General features: G+C 36.3%; 1 protein-coding gene across 1 annotated transcript in view; it reads right to left on the bottom strand.

Annotated features, from left to right (window-relative positions):
• The window catches only part of BCAS3 (BCAS3 microtubule associated cell migration factor), an 881,625-nt gene that overhangs the window by 587,545 nt on the left and 280,564 nt on the right, over nucleotides 1-13,516 (bottom strand). The window contains exon 12 of the mRNA XM_044671669.1: nucleotides 10,665-10,758. Coding sequence (XP_044527604.1) covers nucleotides 10,665-10,758 — 94 coding nt within the window. The remainder of the gene's footprint in view (nucleotides 1-10,664; nucleotides 10,759-13,516) is intronic.

Raw genomic sequence — 13,516 nt, 5'->3', positions numbered from 1 at the left:
TTTGTACAAACAAAAACAATGTAGTCAAAATCAGAAGGGAAACAACAAATTGGGAAAAAATCTTTATAACAAAAAATTCTGACAGGGGTCTAATTACTCAAATATACAATGAGTTAAAGCAATTGTATAAAAATATCAAGCCATTCCCCAATTGTTAAATGGGCAAGAGACATGAATAGGCAATTTTCAGGTAAAGAAATCAAAAGTATCAAGAAGCACATGAGAACATGTTCTAAATCTCTAATAATTAGAGAAATGCAAATCAAAACAACTCTGAGGTATCACCTCACAACTAGCAGATTGGCTAAAATGAAAGAAGGGGAGAGTAATGAATGTTGGAGGGGATGTGGCAAAATTGGGACATTAATGCATTGCTGGTGGAGTTATGAACTGATCCAACCATTCTGGCTGGCAATTTGGAATCATGCTCAAAGGGCTATAAAAGAATGCCTGCCCTTTGATCCAGCCATACCATTATTGGGTTTGTACCCCAAAGAGATCATAGATAAACAGACTTGCATGAAAATATTTATAGCTGCGCTTTTTGTGGTGGCAAAAAACTGGAAAACGTGGGTATGTCCTTCAATTGGGGAATGGCTGAACAAACTATGGTATATGCGGGTGATGGAATACTATTGTGCTAAAAGGAATAATAAACTGGAGGAGCTCCAGGTGAACTGGAAAGACCTCCAGGAACTGATGTAGAGTGAAAGGAGCAGAGCCAGAAGAACACTGTACACAGAGACTGATATACTGTGGTAAAATTGAATGTAAGGGACTTCTGTACCAGCAGCAATACAATGACCCAGGACAATTCTGAAGGATTTATGGTAAAGAATGCTACCCACATTCAGAGGAAGGACTGCAGGAGAGGAAACATATAAGAAAAACAACTGCTTGAATGCATGGGTCGGGGTGGACATGATTGAGGATGTGGACTTGAAACTACCACACCAATGCAACTACCAACAATTTGGAAATAGGTCTTGATCAAGGACACATGACAAAACCAGTGGAAATGTGCGTTGGCCATGGGTGGGGGGAGTGCGGAGGGCAAAGGGGAAAGTAGAAGCATGAATCATGTAACCATGTTAAAAATGAATATTAATAAATGTTTAAATTTAAAAAAAACCAATATGGTTGGATCAATTCACAACTCCACCAGCAGTGCATTAAAGTCCCAATTTTGCCACATCTCCTCCAACATTCATTACTCTCCCCTACTATCATTTTAACCAATCTTCTAGACCTCTGTCAGAATTTTTTGTTATAGGGAGGGAAAAACAAACAAACAAACAAAACAAAACAAAAAAACAAAAAAGGTGGGGTGACAGACAAGAAGGAGTGTTTTCTCTGAACTGAGCTCTCCAGCAGTGGGTTCCCCTTGCACTGTCACATCATCACAGCAGCAAGAGGTAAAAAGAGAAACACCATTTAAAATTACCCTAGACAATATAAAATACTTAGGAATCTATCTACCAAAACAAATAAAGGAATTATAGGAACATAACTACAAAACACTTTCCAAAAAAGGAAAACTAGATCTAAACAATTGGAAAAACATTGATTGCTCATGGGTAGGACGAGCTAACATAATAAAAATGACCATTCTACCCAAATTAATTTATTTATTTAGTGCCATACCTATCAAACTACCAAAAAACTTTTTACTACATTAGAAAAAACTATAACAAAGTTTATTTGGAAGAACAAAAGATCAAGAACATCAAGGGAAATAAGGAAAGATTTTTAAACCAAACAAGAATTAGAGAAAATTACAAAATGTAAAAGAAATAATTTATTATATTAAATTAAAAAGTTTTTGTACAAAAAAAACAATGCAACCAAAATCAGAAGGGAAACAACAAATTGGGAAAAAATCTTTATAACAAAAAATTCCGACAGAGGTCTAAATTACTCAAATATACAAGGAGCTAAATCAATTGTATACAAAAAATCAAGCTATTCCCCAATTAATAAATGGGCACGGGACATGAATAGGCAATTTTCAGATAAAGAAATAAAAAGTATCAATAAGCACATGAGAAAGTGTTCTAAATCTCTAATAATTAAAGAAATGCAAATCAAAACAACTCTGAGGTACCACCTCACACCTAGCAGATTGGCTAAAATGATAGCAGGGGAGAGTAATGAATGTTGGAGGGGATGTGGCCAAATGGGGACATGAATGCACTGCTGGTGGAGTTGTGAACTGATCCAACCATTCTGGCTGGCAATTTGGAATCATGCTCAAAGGGCTATAAAAGAATGCCTGCCCTTTGATCCAGCCATACCATTGCTGGGATTGTGCCCCAAAGAGATTATAGATAAACAGACTTGAACAAAAATATTTATAGCTGCGCTCTTTGTGGTGGCAAAAAACTAGAAAACGAGGGAATTCCCTTCAATTGGGGAATGGCTGAACAAATTGTGGTATATGTTGGTGATGGAATACTATTGTGCTCAAAGGAATAATAAACTGGAGGAATTCCATGTGAACTGGAAAGACCTCCAGGAACTGATGCAGAGTGAAAGGAACAGAGCCATAAGAACATTGTACACAGAAAAAGATATTCTGGGGTAAAATCGAATGTAATGGACATCTGTACTAGGAACAATGCAATGACACAAGAAAATTCTGAAGGATTTATGGAAAGGAACACTACTCACATTCAGAGGAAGAACTACAGGAGTAGAAACACAGAAGAAAAACAACTGCTTGGACACTTGGGTTGATGAGGACATGATTGGGGATGTAGACCTGAAAAGACCACACTCATGTAACTATCAATAATGTGTAAATAAGTCTTGACTGACCACACATATTAAAACCAGTGGAAATGCAAATTAGCTACAGCAGAGGGGTGCGGGGGGGTGGAGGGGATGAAGGGGAAAGTAAAAACATGACTTATGTAACCATGGAAAATTTTTCTAAAAATAAAAAATTATGTAAAAAAAAAAGAATTTTTTGTTATAAATATTTTTTCCCAGTTTGTTGTTTCCCTTCTGAGTTTGGTTGCATTGTTTTTATTTGTACAAAAGCTTTTTTAATTTAATATAATCAAAATCATTTATTTTACATTTTGTAATTTTTTTCTAACTCTTGCTTGGTTTTAAAATCTTTCCTTTCTCAGAGATCTGACAAGTATACTATTCTGTGTTCACCTAATTTACTTACATTTTACTTCTTTATATTCAAGTCTTTCACCCATTCTGAATTTATCTTGGTGTAGGGTGTGAAATGTTGATCTAAAACTAATCTCTCCCATATTGTTTTCCAATTTTCCCAGCAGTTTTGTCAAATAGTGGATTTTTGTCCCAAAAGTTCGGCTCTTTGGGTTTATCATACACTGTTTTGCTGATGTCACTTACCCCAAGTCTATTCCACTGATCCTCCCCTTCTATCTCTTACCAATACCATATTGTTTTGATGACTGCTGCTTTATCGTATAGCTTAATATCTGGTGCCCAAAGAGCGATAAAAGAATGCCTGCCCTTTGATCCAGCCATACCATTGCTGGGATTGTACCCCAAAGAGATCATAGATAAACAAACTTGCACAAAAATATTCATAGCTGCGCTCTTTGTGGTGGCAAAAAACTGGAAAGCAAGGGTATGCCCTTCAATTGGGGAATGGCTGAACAAATTGTGGTATATGCTGGTGATGGAATACTATTGTGCTCAAAGGAATAATAAACTGGAGGAATTCCATGTGTACTGAAAAGACCTTCAGGAATTGATGCAGATTGAAAGGAGCAGAGCCAGAGGAACACTGTACAAATTCCTAATTCTGATGGTTACAACTCTCTAAATCTGGCTTAAACTTCCATTTCTGGAAATCCAGTTCACATGTCATCCATTAATGAAACCTTCACTCTAGTCAAATGGTACTATAATTTGACCTTTGAAAGCAACATGCTATCTACCATCTTCATGTCTGAAATGTACTCATCAATTAAATGATGCAGATAGAAGAGCATTGGACCTGGAACAAGAATGAACTGAGTTCAGATCTTGTCTCAAATACTTACTAGTTGTTTTACCCAAGGAAAGTATCTTAACTTACATCTACCTCCATTTCTTCAGCTATAAGATGGGGATGATAATAGCACTAACCTCAAAGAATTGTTTTAATGTATCTATAGAGCACTTAGCATAGTGACTGGTAAACAGTAGTACTTAAAGTTTTGTTGCTTTCTTTTCTTCCATATTTCTTTCCCCACTTCTCTGTTTTCTTAATTCAAGACACAAATCAGATGCTACTTCTATAAAACCTTTTCAATTCCTTTATACCTAAAAAATATTTCTTCTCCCCTTATTTATATAGTTCATTTGTTAAATATGCATGGTATAGAGTATTGCCCTGGAATAACTGGCTTTCTATTATTTTGAAATATAACTACAGGGTAGTGTTCTACTACCATGTGCACACAATGTACAGTTGTGTAGACTATTACTAAAGTACATAAAGTGTTTCAACTTTTTTACCAGAACTACCCTAATAAACTGACTTGAGTTTAAAATATATACCAAAAGAAGGAAGTATTTTTATAAGATTTATTAATAATCACTAGAAGTAAAGGAATAAAAAGATATTTATCTAACAAAATAGAAACATGTGTCCATGGCTAATCTACCTATTCAAAAGTCTGGCGTTTACAGCTGCCCTCATAGGAAGAGAAGAGGTCTAGATCCCTAATTCCCCTCAATTTCTCTCCTGTCTATATCAGCACATAAGGACAGGAAGTCAGTTGGCTCCTGGGTAATGTAGTTCAAAGGTACAAGATTTCCAATTACAAATTTATCAATTAAAATTCTTTAATATTTTCTTCATGAAAGCAAAAGGGGCAGCTACATAACTTAAGGGCCTGATTTTCTGAAAAGGCTCACCAATCATGACTGCAGAGTATAAGACCACCTTGAAGCACCAAGAACATCCTGCCCACATCTAAGATCTGAGACCCTTCCTCTCCTTGTCAAAATAATAAATGCTGCCACAAACATATTTGTTCAAATTCAGAAGTTAGAGCCACAGCTAATAAACAAGAAAGGCAATGAGAAGCTGAAAACAAACTAAATACAGATGGAAGGCTAGATGCTTCAAAACTTTGTTTAACAGCATCCAATAATTTCTACTCTATGAATAGAGTCCATACAGAACAAAATTAATGCCAGCCAGTCCACCAAATAGCCTTTAGTCTTTAACGCATTTTGTACCTTTATTCCATCATGTAAATTTTACGGTATTTTTTAACACTGCCCAGGAGATTGCTCTGCTCTGCAGCTCACAATTAAAAGGTATGCAGTTTGGTGCTCCTCAGAACTGTAATCATAAATCTAATGACATTTTTAGAATATAATTATCACATCTATATTTATTCTCATAAAAAAAGAATTTCTAAGTAAACAGGGCAAAAATGATAAACTAAAACCAATCTAAGAAAGTATTATTTCACACAGATGGGATTAAAATAAATGGCAAGTAGAATTCAGTTCAAATCTAGTAAAGTGGCCACTGAGCTTTTTATGAACTTCCCAAAACTTGTTAAAAGTATTGTAATAGGTATAATTGTTGTTATTGGCCCCACAATTAACCTATGAATTCACTTGACCAAACATACAGAATAACTATGGGCCTAAATGAGTAGGACCATTAGAGGCCCAAACAATCATTTAGAAAGTAATTTTAAATAACTCTTATAGAGAAAAGTTGGAGGTAGAAGTTTTTTTTTTAATGAATCACTAAGAGAAAATTTGTTAAAGTTATCTTTACAATTCTTTTCCTTGGTAAATGCTACTGAATACTCAAAATAACTAAGAAAATTTTAATATATTTTAATAAAATCAACAAAAATTATTTGAGAATTCTATAAGCACAATTTATAATCTTATAAATATTAAAGAACTGGTCAATTTGAGTTTTGAGGAGAGAAGAGGTGGCATGGGGTAAGAATGACAAGGGGAAAAAAAACATACTTTGCCATAGAGGAAAGATTAAAAAAATAGTAAAGAATAACGAATACACGAAAAAAGAATGGTTCAGTCAACCATCAATCTATAAACATATACTCAACATCTACTATGGGAAAAACACTGTGTTAAAAGCTGGAGATAACAAGAAAAGCAAAAGATAATCCCTTATTATCAGAAGCTCACAGTCTAAAGGAGAGGTAACATGCAAACAAATATGTAAAAAACAACACAAAAATAAGATAAATCAAAGAAAATAAAAATAAGGAAAAATGTAATGGGGATAATTTGAGGAAAGGTGTGTGGTAAAAGGAGATTTTGAAAGGAGGTTGTCAGAGACTTGCTAAGTAGGAAATCTAGGTTACAGGTAGACTGGAATAAGGAGATTCAGGATATAATATGGCTGAAGTCAGGAATATAACACTGGAAGGGAAACAAAGATCTTCAGGGAGAGGAAGAATTAATCTAATCAGGCAAAGGCAGCAGGCTTTACAGACTGGGACTTAGACTCAGAGACAAACTGAGAAAAATAGACTGAACTGAAATTAACCACAGGCTTTAGTTAATTTCACAGGAAGGGACTTGTTTTGAAGTTACACCTTCCTTCAAGATGGATACCCCGGCTTCTCTTCAAGCCCAGAGTATGTTAGTTCTTTCCCTCTTCTTTCCTTATATAATAACTAACTGACAAATTATACTAATAGGTCTGTTGAAACACAAAAGGATTTATTATCTTTAAAGGATGATTTGTCAGGAAAGTGGATTAAAGGAAGCCCTAACCTTTGTCTCAGGAACCTCAGGTGGGGAAAGGGAGGCAGAGATGGAGTCTGAGTAAGGAGTGCCTTTAACTCAGCTTACAAAATGCTCTTGATATCTAAAGGGAATAAATGATGACTGACTAGTTTCTTTATATCTAATACTGTCAAATAATAATTAACCCTTCACAGATTCGAACTCCTCTCTAATTACTCTCCTTATTAACTCCACAGACATGTAAGGTAAGGGAGGGAAGGTAGGAAATAAAATAGGGAAGGAAGATACAAAGAGTTTATCTAAAATAACAATTTCTTAAATAAATATTTCAAAGCCAGGCTAAATTTCAATTCTACAGATAGGTAAGGAAGCCCTCAGCTGGTCTGAACCCTCTCCACGAGAAACCCAAAACCAACTGACTTTACTCTCTGAAGATTCCAAACCCCTAACTGATTACAGAACTCAGCCAAAGCTTGAAAAAACTATCATGACTTCCTCTCTCTGTACTACAAAAGTCACTAGCATTAAGGGGAATCAGGAAATGCTTGTTATTAAAAATGGGATTTTAGAAAAAAATTCAAGAAAACCAGGGAATCCTGGAGGCAGAAATGCTAAAAACAAATAAATAAAAGCCAATGAAAATGACAAAAATTGTGTTATGGTGAATACTCTGAAAGGAATATGAAACAGTCCAGTGCCACTGAATCATAGAAAACATAGGGAGAAAAATTGTATTATGTAAAAAGACTGGCAAAGAACAGAGGGCAAATTGGGTGAGGTGGTGATCAGACACTAAATAAGGTGGAAAGTAATATACAGTAATCATAATGGTGCAAAAAAAATTTATAGGTCTCTAATAAAGGTCTCATTTCTCAAATACATAAAAAATATAAAAGACTAAAAGTCATTCCCCAATTGATAAATAGACATAGAATATGAATAGGTCATACAAAAAATGTTCTAATTCACAATTAAAGAAATGCAAATTTCAATTCTGAGGTTATATATCCCACACCTATCAGATTGGCTATTATGATAGAAAAACAAAATGATGAAACATGGAAGGGATATGAGAAAACTGAGACATTAATACACTGCTGGGGGAGTTATGAACTGAATCAAGAATTCTAAATAGCAATTGACCTAAGCCCAAAGGGCTATAAAATAGTACATACCACTTGACACAGCAATACTTTTATTAGGTTTGTATCCCAAAAACATAAAAAAACAAAAAGAGGAACGGCCTGTATGTCCAAAGTTATGTAAAGCAGCTCTTTTTGTGGGGCAAAGAACTGGGAAGTAAGAAATTGCTTATCATTTGGTGAAATGGCTAAGTTATAACTTATGATTACAATGGAATACTACTGTGCTATAAGAAATTTCATAAGAAAATTCTCTGACAAAGGTCTAATTTCCTAAATATATAAGAAAATAAATCAAATGTACAAGAAATCAAGCCATTTCCAAATTGACCAATGGACAAAGGATATGAATATACAATATTCAGATTAAGACATCAAAACTATCAATAGTCACATGAAAAAGTGTTCTAAATCCCTACTAATTAGAGAAATGCAACTCTGGAGTATCACCTCACACCAAGCAGATTGGCCAATATGAAAGTAAAGGAAAATAATAAATTTTGGGAGGGGATGTGGAAAAATTGGGACACTACTGGCAGAATTGTGAATTGCTCCACTGCTTGTGGAGTTGTGAATTGACCTAACCATTCTGAAAGGCAATTTGGAATTATGCTCAAAGGACTTTAAAAGAGTGCATACTCATTGATCCTACAATACCACTTATGTTTGTACCCCAAAGAGATAATAAAGAAAAATGTTAGTACAAAAATATTAATAGCCTCGCTCTTTGTGCTAGCAAACCACTGGAAAATTGGGTGGAGTGTCCCTCGATTAGAGAAGGGCAGTACAAATTGTGATATATGGGGGTGATAGAATACTACTGTGCTTAAAGGAACGGTAAACTGGAAGATTTTTATATGAACTAGAAGATCCTCCAGGAACTGATGCAGAGTGCAGAACCCAAGAGAACATTACAAACAGAAAGTGAAATACTGCAGAATAATCCAATGTAAACGGACATTGCTAATATAACATAATCTCAAGGGACTTAAGAGAAAGAATGCTATCCACATCAAGAGAAAGAACTGTGTAGTAGAAATACAGAAGAAAAACAAATGACCCATCATTTGTTTATATGGATATATGGTTGGGAGTTTGGGTTTTAAAAGATTGCTATATGGCAAAAATGAATTATGTGGGAAAAGATATAAGGGATAACATCTATATAACCCAGTAGAAGTGTTTATTGGATCCAGGAGGAGGAAGGGAGAGAAAGAAAATGAAATATGTAAACATGGGAAAATATTTTTAAAGTAAAATAAAATAATTTATTAAAAAGATTATTTTACAGTGTGTAAAGGAAATTTACCCTCCTCTCCTTTTATTGGGGTCCCTCAGGTGATTTCATCACCTGTCAACTACTTGACCCAGAGGCTAGAAATGTATGTGAAGGAAATCACTGAGTGAATTAGGTCACTAGATTAGAATGGCAGTCAGAAAAAGGCAGCAACAGAGTCAAGAGATCACCAGACAGGGGGATGTCCCCTACACTGTCCCCCCACTAGGTGGCCCAAGCAAAATAGAAAGCCACATTTGGATCCAAATATGTGATATGTGAGAGTGTGATAATGAGATTAAACACACCCTTGCCTATTTTTAGATTTAATCACCAAAGGTGTAAATACCACCACTTAATTCACAAGTGGAGAAGTCTGTAACCCAAGTGTGCAAGAGTGGGTGAAAAATCAGAATTAACTGACCGCCCCCTAGGCAGTCCTAAATAAAGTATTTGTTGTGATTGGACATGAAAACTAAGAGAAAGGCACAGGAAGTGGCACAAAAGAAGTGCTTTTAAAAGGGAATGACAACTTCTAGTAAAGCTCTTCTTGTTTGTTTCCTGGAGCTGAAGGTTGAGTTTGAGACTCTGCTTCCTGGACCTGAGACCTGAGACCTTGGTGAGACTGTTCTTAAATTTCTCCTTAAAACTACACATGAGTGAGTGGAGGCTGACCCCATTAATCTCCCTGGACGTACTAGCTTCTGGATGGGGGCCTTGATTAGGAGAAGCTCTAATGGCTAAAACCCTTATTAATTGACTTTTAGACTCTCCAGCTGGGCCTCTGGAGCCCTGCCAGAGTAAAGTCAAGACTTGAATACATAATCTAGTTCGTTAAGCTCTTTCTGAACACTCTTCTCACTTCTCTACTTTCATTCTCTCCTATATTTTATGAATAAATTACTAAAAATCATTTATGAATTGAATCAATTCCTTGGCAATCACTCATTTAAATATTTAGTCCAACAAAATCCCCCCTTTTCCTTCTTACAAGAGTTAGTGGGCAGAGAGACAATTTGATAAACTGAAGTAAGAGGGGATTTCACTCTCTTCTTTTCTGTGTTCCTTGCTGACTGGACTTCCTTGTGTAGCCTGGCTAGGGAGCCCTAATGGTGGCCACAGAATAGTAAGCTAAATGGAGCAACAAGGAAAGTAATCTATATATCTCTCTCATATTTTCCCATCTTTTTCCCTACCAAATTTGATTTAATAAAATTATTAATTTATGACCAGTCTCAACATTTTCCCTATTATAACAGTACAAAAAGATGAAGGGCATAGTTTCAGAGAAAGGGTGGATACATGAGCATGAATTAATACAGAGAAAAAAAGAACAGAATTAAAACAAATTAAAAGAGAACAAGAACACTATAAAAATGAACAACTTTGAAAGTCCAAAGAATACTGATTGATGAAATATCCAAACATCACTCTAGAGTGCTATTGAAAAAGAATACTATAATATTCACATCAAGTCATCCACCTTCATAAATTAACAAAGCAATGCTAGAAAAACTACTCACCACTTGTATTAAAAGCCATACAGCAAACAGGCTTTTCGTGGGCTGGGAAATGGGCCACAATGCCATCTCCATCAGAATCTTCACTTACCAGCACCTACACAAAAACAGAAGAGAAGGGGAAGTGAAACATTGCAGAGATAATATAATGCAGACAAGAATTATCTCATTTCATTGAAGGGCCCCAACCCAAAACAAGCAAAATATATGAACTCTGCTTAACATATTATTACTTTTCAATATAGTAGTAGTACTATGTAGCTCATTCTGGTCACTATAGGAAAAAAAGATAATCTCTTCAACCTCAGAGCAGTAAGGAAAAGAAGTCTTGTGTATATAAATGGGGGACTTCCTTCTTTCCTCCATCTCTTCCTTCTCCCTCCCTTCCTTATTTCCTTCTTCATTCCTTCCTTTCTTTCTCTAGAATTTCTAATTTGTGTTATTCTTTTAAAGTTTTTAGCAAAATACCACTACTTGCAAAACAGCTAAAATATCCATATTGGCAAGCTTAGACCAGAACTGAGGATCAGAGATCTATACTCTCATGTTGTCTGAAAGATTTCAATCAATGATTTAAGTAGTGATCTCAATTTCACAAATGGAAAGAAGTGGAGCAAATTACATTAAAAACATATATAGCTTTCAGGAAAAACTAATATTGACACTAATGAGTATGTCTTTAACCATAAAACTGTTATGAAAAAGACAAGGAAGAAATGTGCCCAACATAATGAACAAAAAAATAAATAAAAGAACTGTGGAGAGGGTTCCGGGTTAAGATGGCGGCAGAGTAAGAAGCAGCTCTTAACCTCTCCTGACCGAAACACACAAAACAACTCAAGGGGACATAAAAACAAGTCCAGACGAACGGAGGAACCCCACAACAGGGCAAAGCGTGGAAGGTACGTGGAATCGAGACATTTCCAGGCTATAAAGGGCTCTCACTTAATCGCGGGCTGAGCAACCGCCCCACCCCCACCCCCTCCACACTCATCTATAGCTCCGAACACAGCTAAAAAGAAATAGAGCAAGTTTGGGGCACCCATCGAGTCATCAGCAGCTCTGGGACCTGTTCCTGAGAGCAGCAAGACTTAGGACCCCATTAAGTCAAAAAACGCACGCGAAATCTGAGCGCAGGAGCAGAGAGTGGACGCTGGGCGCAGGCGTGGGTGGAGGCAGACACAGCCAGGAACTAAAGCTCTGAAAACCTGAGTGGGGAACCAGTGCAGACGGGTATACGACTGTGGAAGCAGTGCCCTGAGACTTGTAAAGGAACCTCCTGCAGAGGATCAAGCAAGGGGGTACACCAGGGGGCTTGACCTTGGAAAAAACCAGAACTCAGACCGCAGGAACCAATAGACCACGAACAGACACTGAGCGCGAGGATAAATCTGAGAAGCTGCTGGGCTAATGATGGCTACTCAGCATCAGGAGGTTCAGAAGAGAAAGAATAATAATAACAAGAAAAAGAAGTCTTTAACACTCGACAGCTTTTACACAGAGAAAATCCAGACAACCGAGCAAACAGAGGAGGAGAACAAACAAGCATCCAGACCCTCCTCAAATAAGGAAAACTCCTCACAAGCTATGGAAGAGTTCATAACTGAGATTTTGAGGAAAATGGAAGAGATCTGGCAAGAAAATAACAGTTTAAAAGGTAGAATCTTGCAACTGGAAAGTGAGGCTCAGAAACCAAATGAACTGATAAGCAAATTGAACACCAGAAATGACCAGATTGAAAAGGAATACCAGAAGATTATGGCCGAAAACCAGAAGATTAGGGCCGAAAATCAATCCCTAAAGGCTAGAATTGAGCAACTGGAAGCTAATGATCTCTCAAGACAACAAGAACAAATAAAACAAAGTCAAAAGACTGAAAAAAATAGAAGGAAACATGAAATATCTCAATGAGAGAGTGACAGACCAAGAAAACCGGTCAAGAAGAGACAATTTGAGAATAATTGGCCTTCCAGAAAAACCAGAAATTAATAGAAACCTGGACTCCGTACTAAAAGAAATTATTCAGCAAAATTGCCCTGAAGTCCTACAACAATAGGGCAATATAGACATCGAAAGGATTCATAGAACACCCACCACATTCGACCCAGAGAAGAAATCGGTTAGAAATATTATTGCCAAATTCAAAAGCTTTCAAGCAAAAGAAAAAATCTTACAAGAAGCCAGAAAGAGACAATTCAAATATCAAGGAGCACCAATAAGGATCACACAGGATCTGGCAGCCTCCACTCTAAAAGACCGTAAGGCTTGGAATACAATATTCAGAAAGGCAAGAGAGCTGGGCCTGCAACCACGGATCAACTACCCATCAAAATTGACTATATATTTCCAAGGGAAAGTATGGGCATTCAACAAAATTGAAGAATTCCAGGTATTTGCACAGAAAAGACCAGGGCTAAATGGAAAGTTTGATATCGAACCACAAAAATCGAGAGAAACCTGAAAAGTTAAATAAGATACAGAGGGAAAAGAAAGAAAACTTATAATTTTTAAATTTGCCTTTTTAAGGGCCTCAGTGAGATCTAATTATCTGTATTCCTATGTAGAGAAATGTTATGTTTAATTCTCTGTAGTGAACTCTATTCACTATTATAATATTCACTATTATAGTAATCAGAAGAATAATTCACAGGGTGAGGGTGGAACACTAAATAATCTAAGATGGCATGGGGGATGGGAAAGAGGGGGTAAATAACAGGGGACACCAAGAGAAACTTCAGTGAATAAGAATAACAGAATATTCTATTACACACAAAGAGGGCATGGGAGGGAGAGGGGACAAATACTATTATAAGAAGGAGAGGAAGAGAGCATTAAGAGGTAATAATCAAACCTTA

This window comes from Gracilinanus agilis, chromosome 4 (genome assembly GCF_016433145.1).
Source record: "Gracilinanus agilis isolate LMUSP501 chromosome 4, AgileGrace, whole genome shotgun sequence".
In the NCBI taxonomy this organism is placed as follows: Eukaryota; Metazoa; Chordata; class Mammalia; order Didelphimorphia; family Didelphidae; genus Gracilinanus; species Gracilinanus agilis.
The sequence above is the reverse complement of the archived record's forward strand: the minus strand, read 5'-3'. Positions and strand labels throughout refer to the sequence as shown.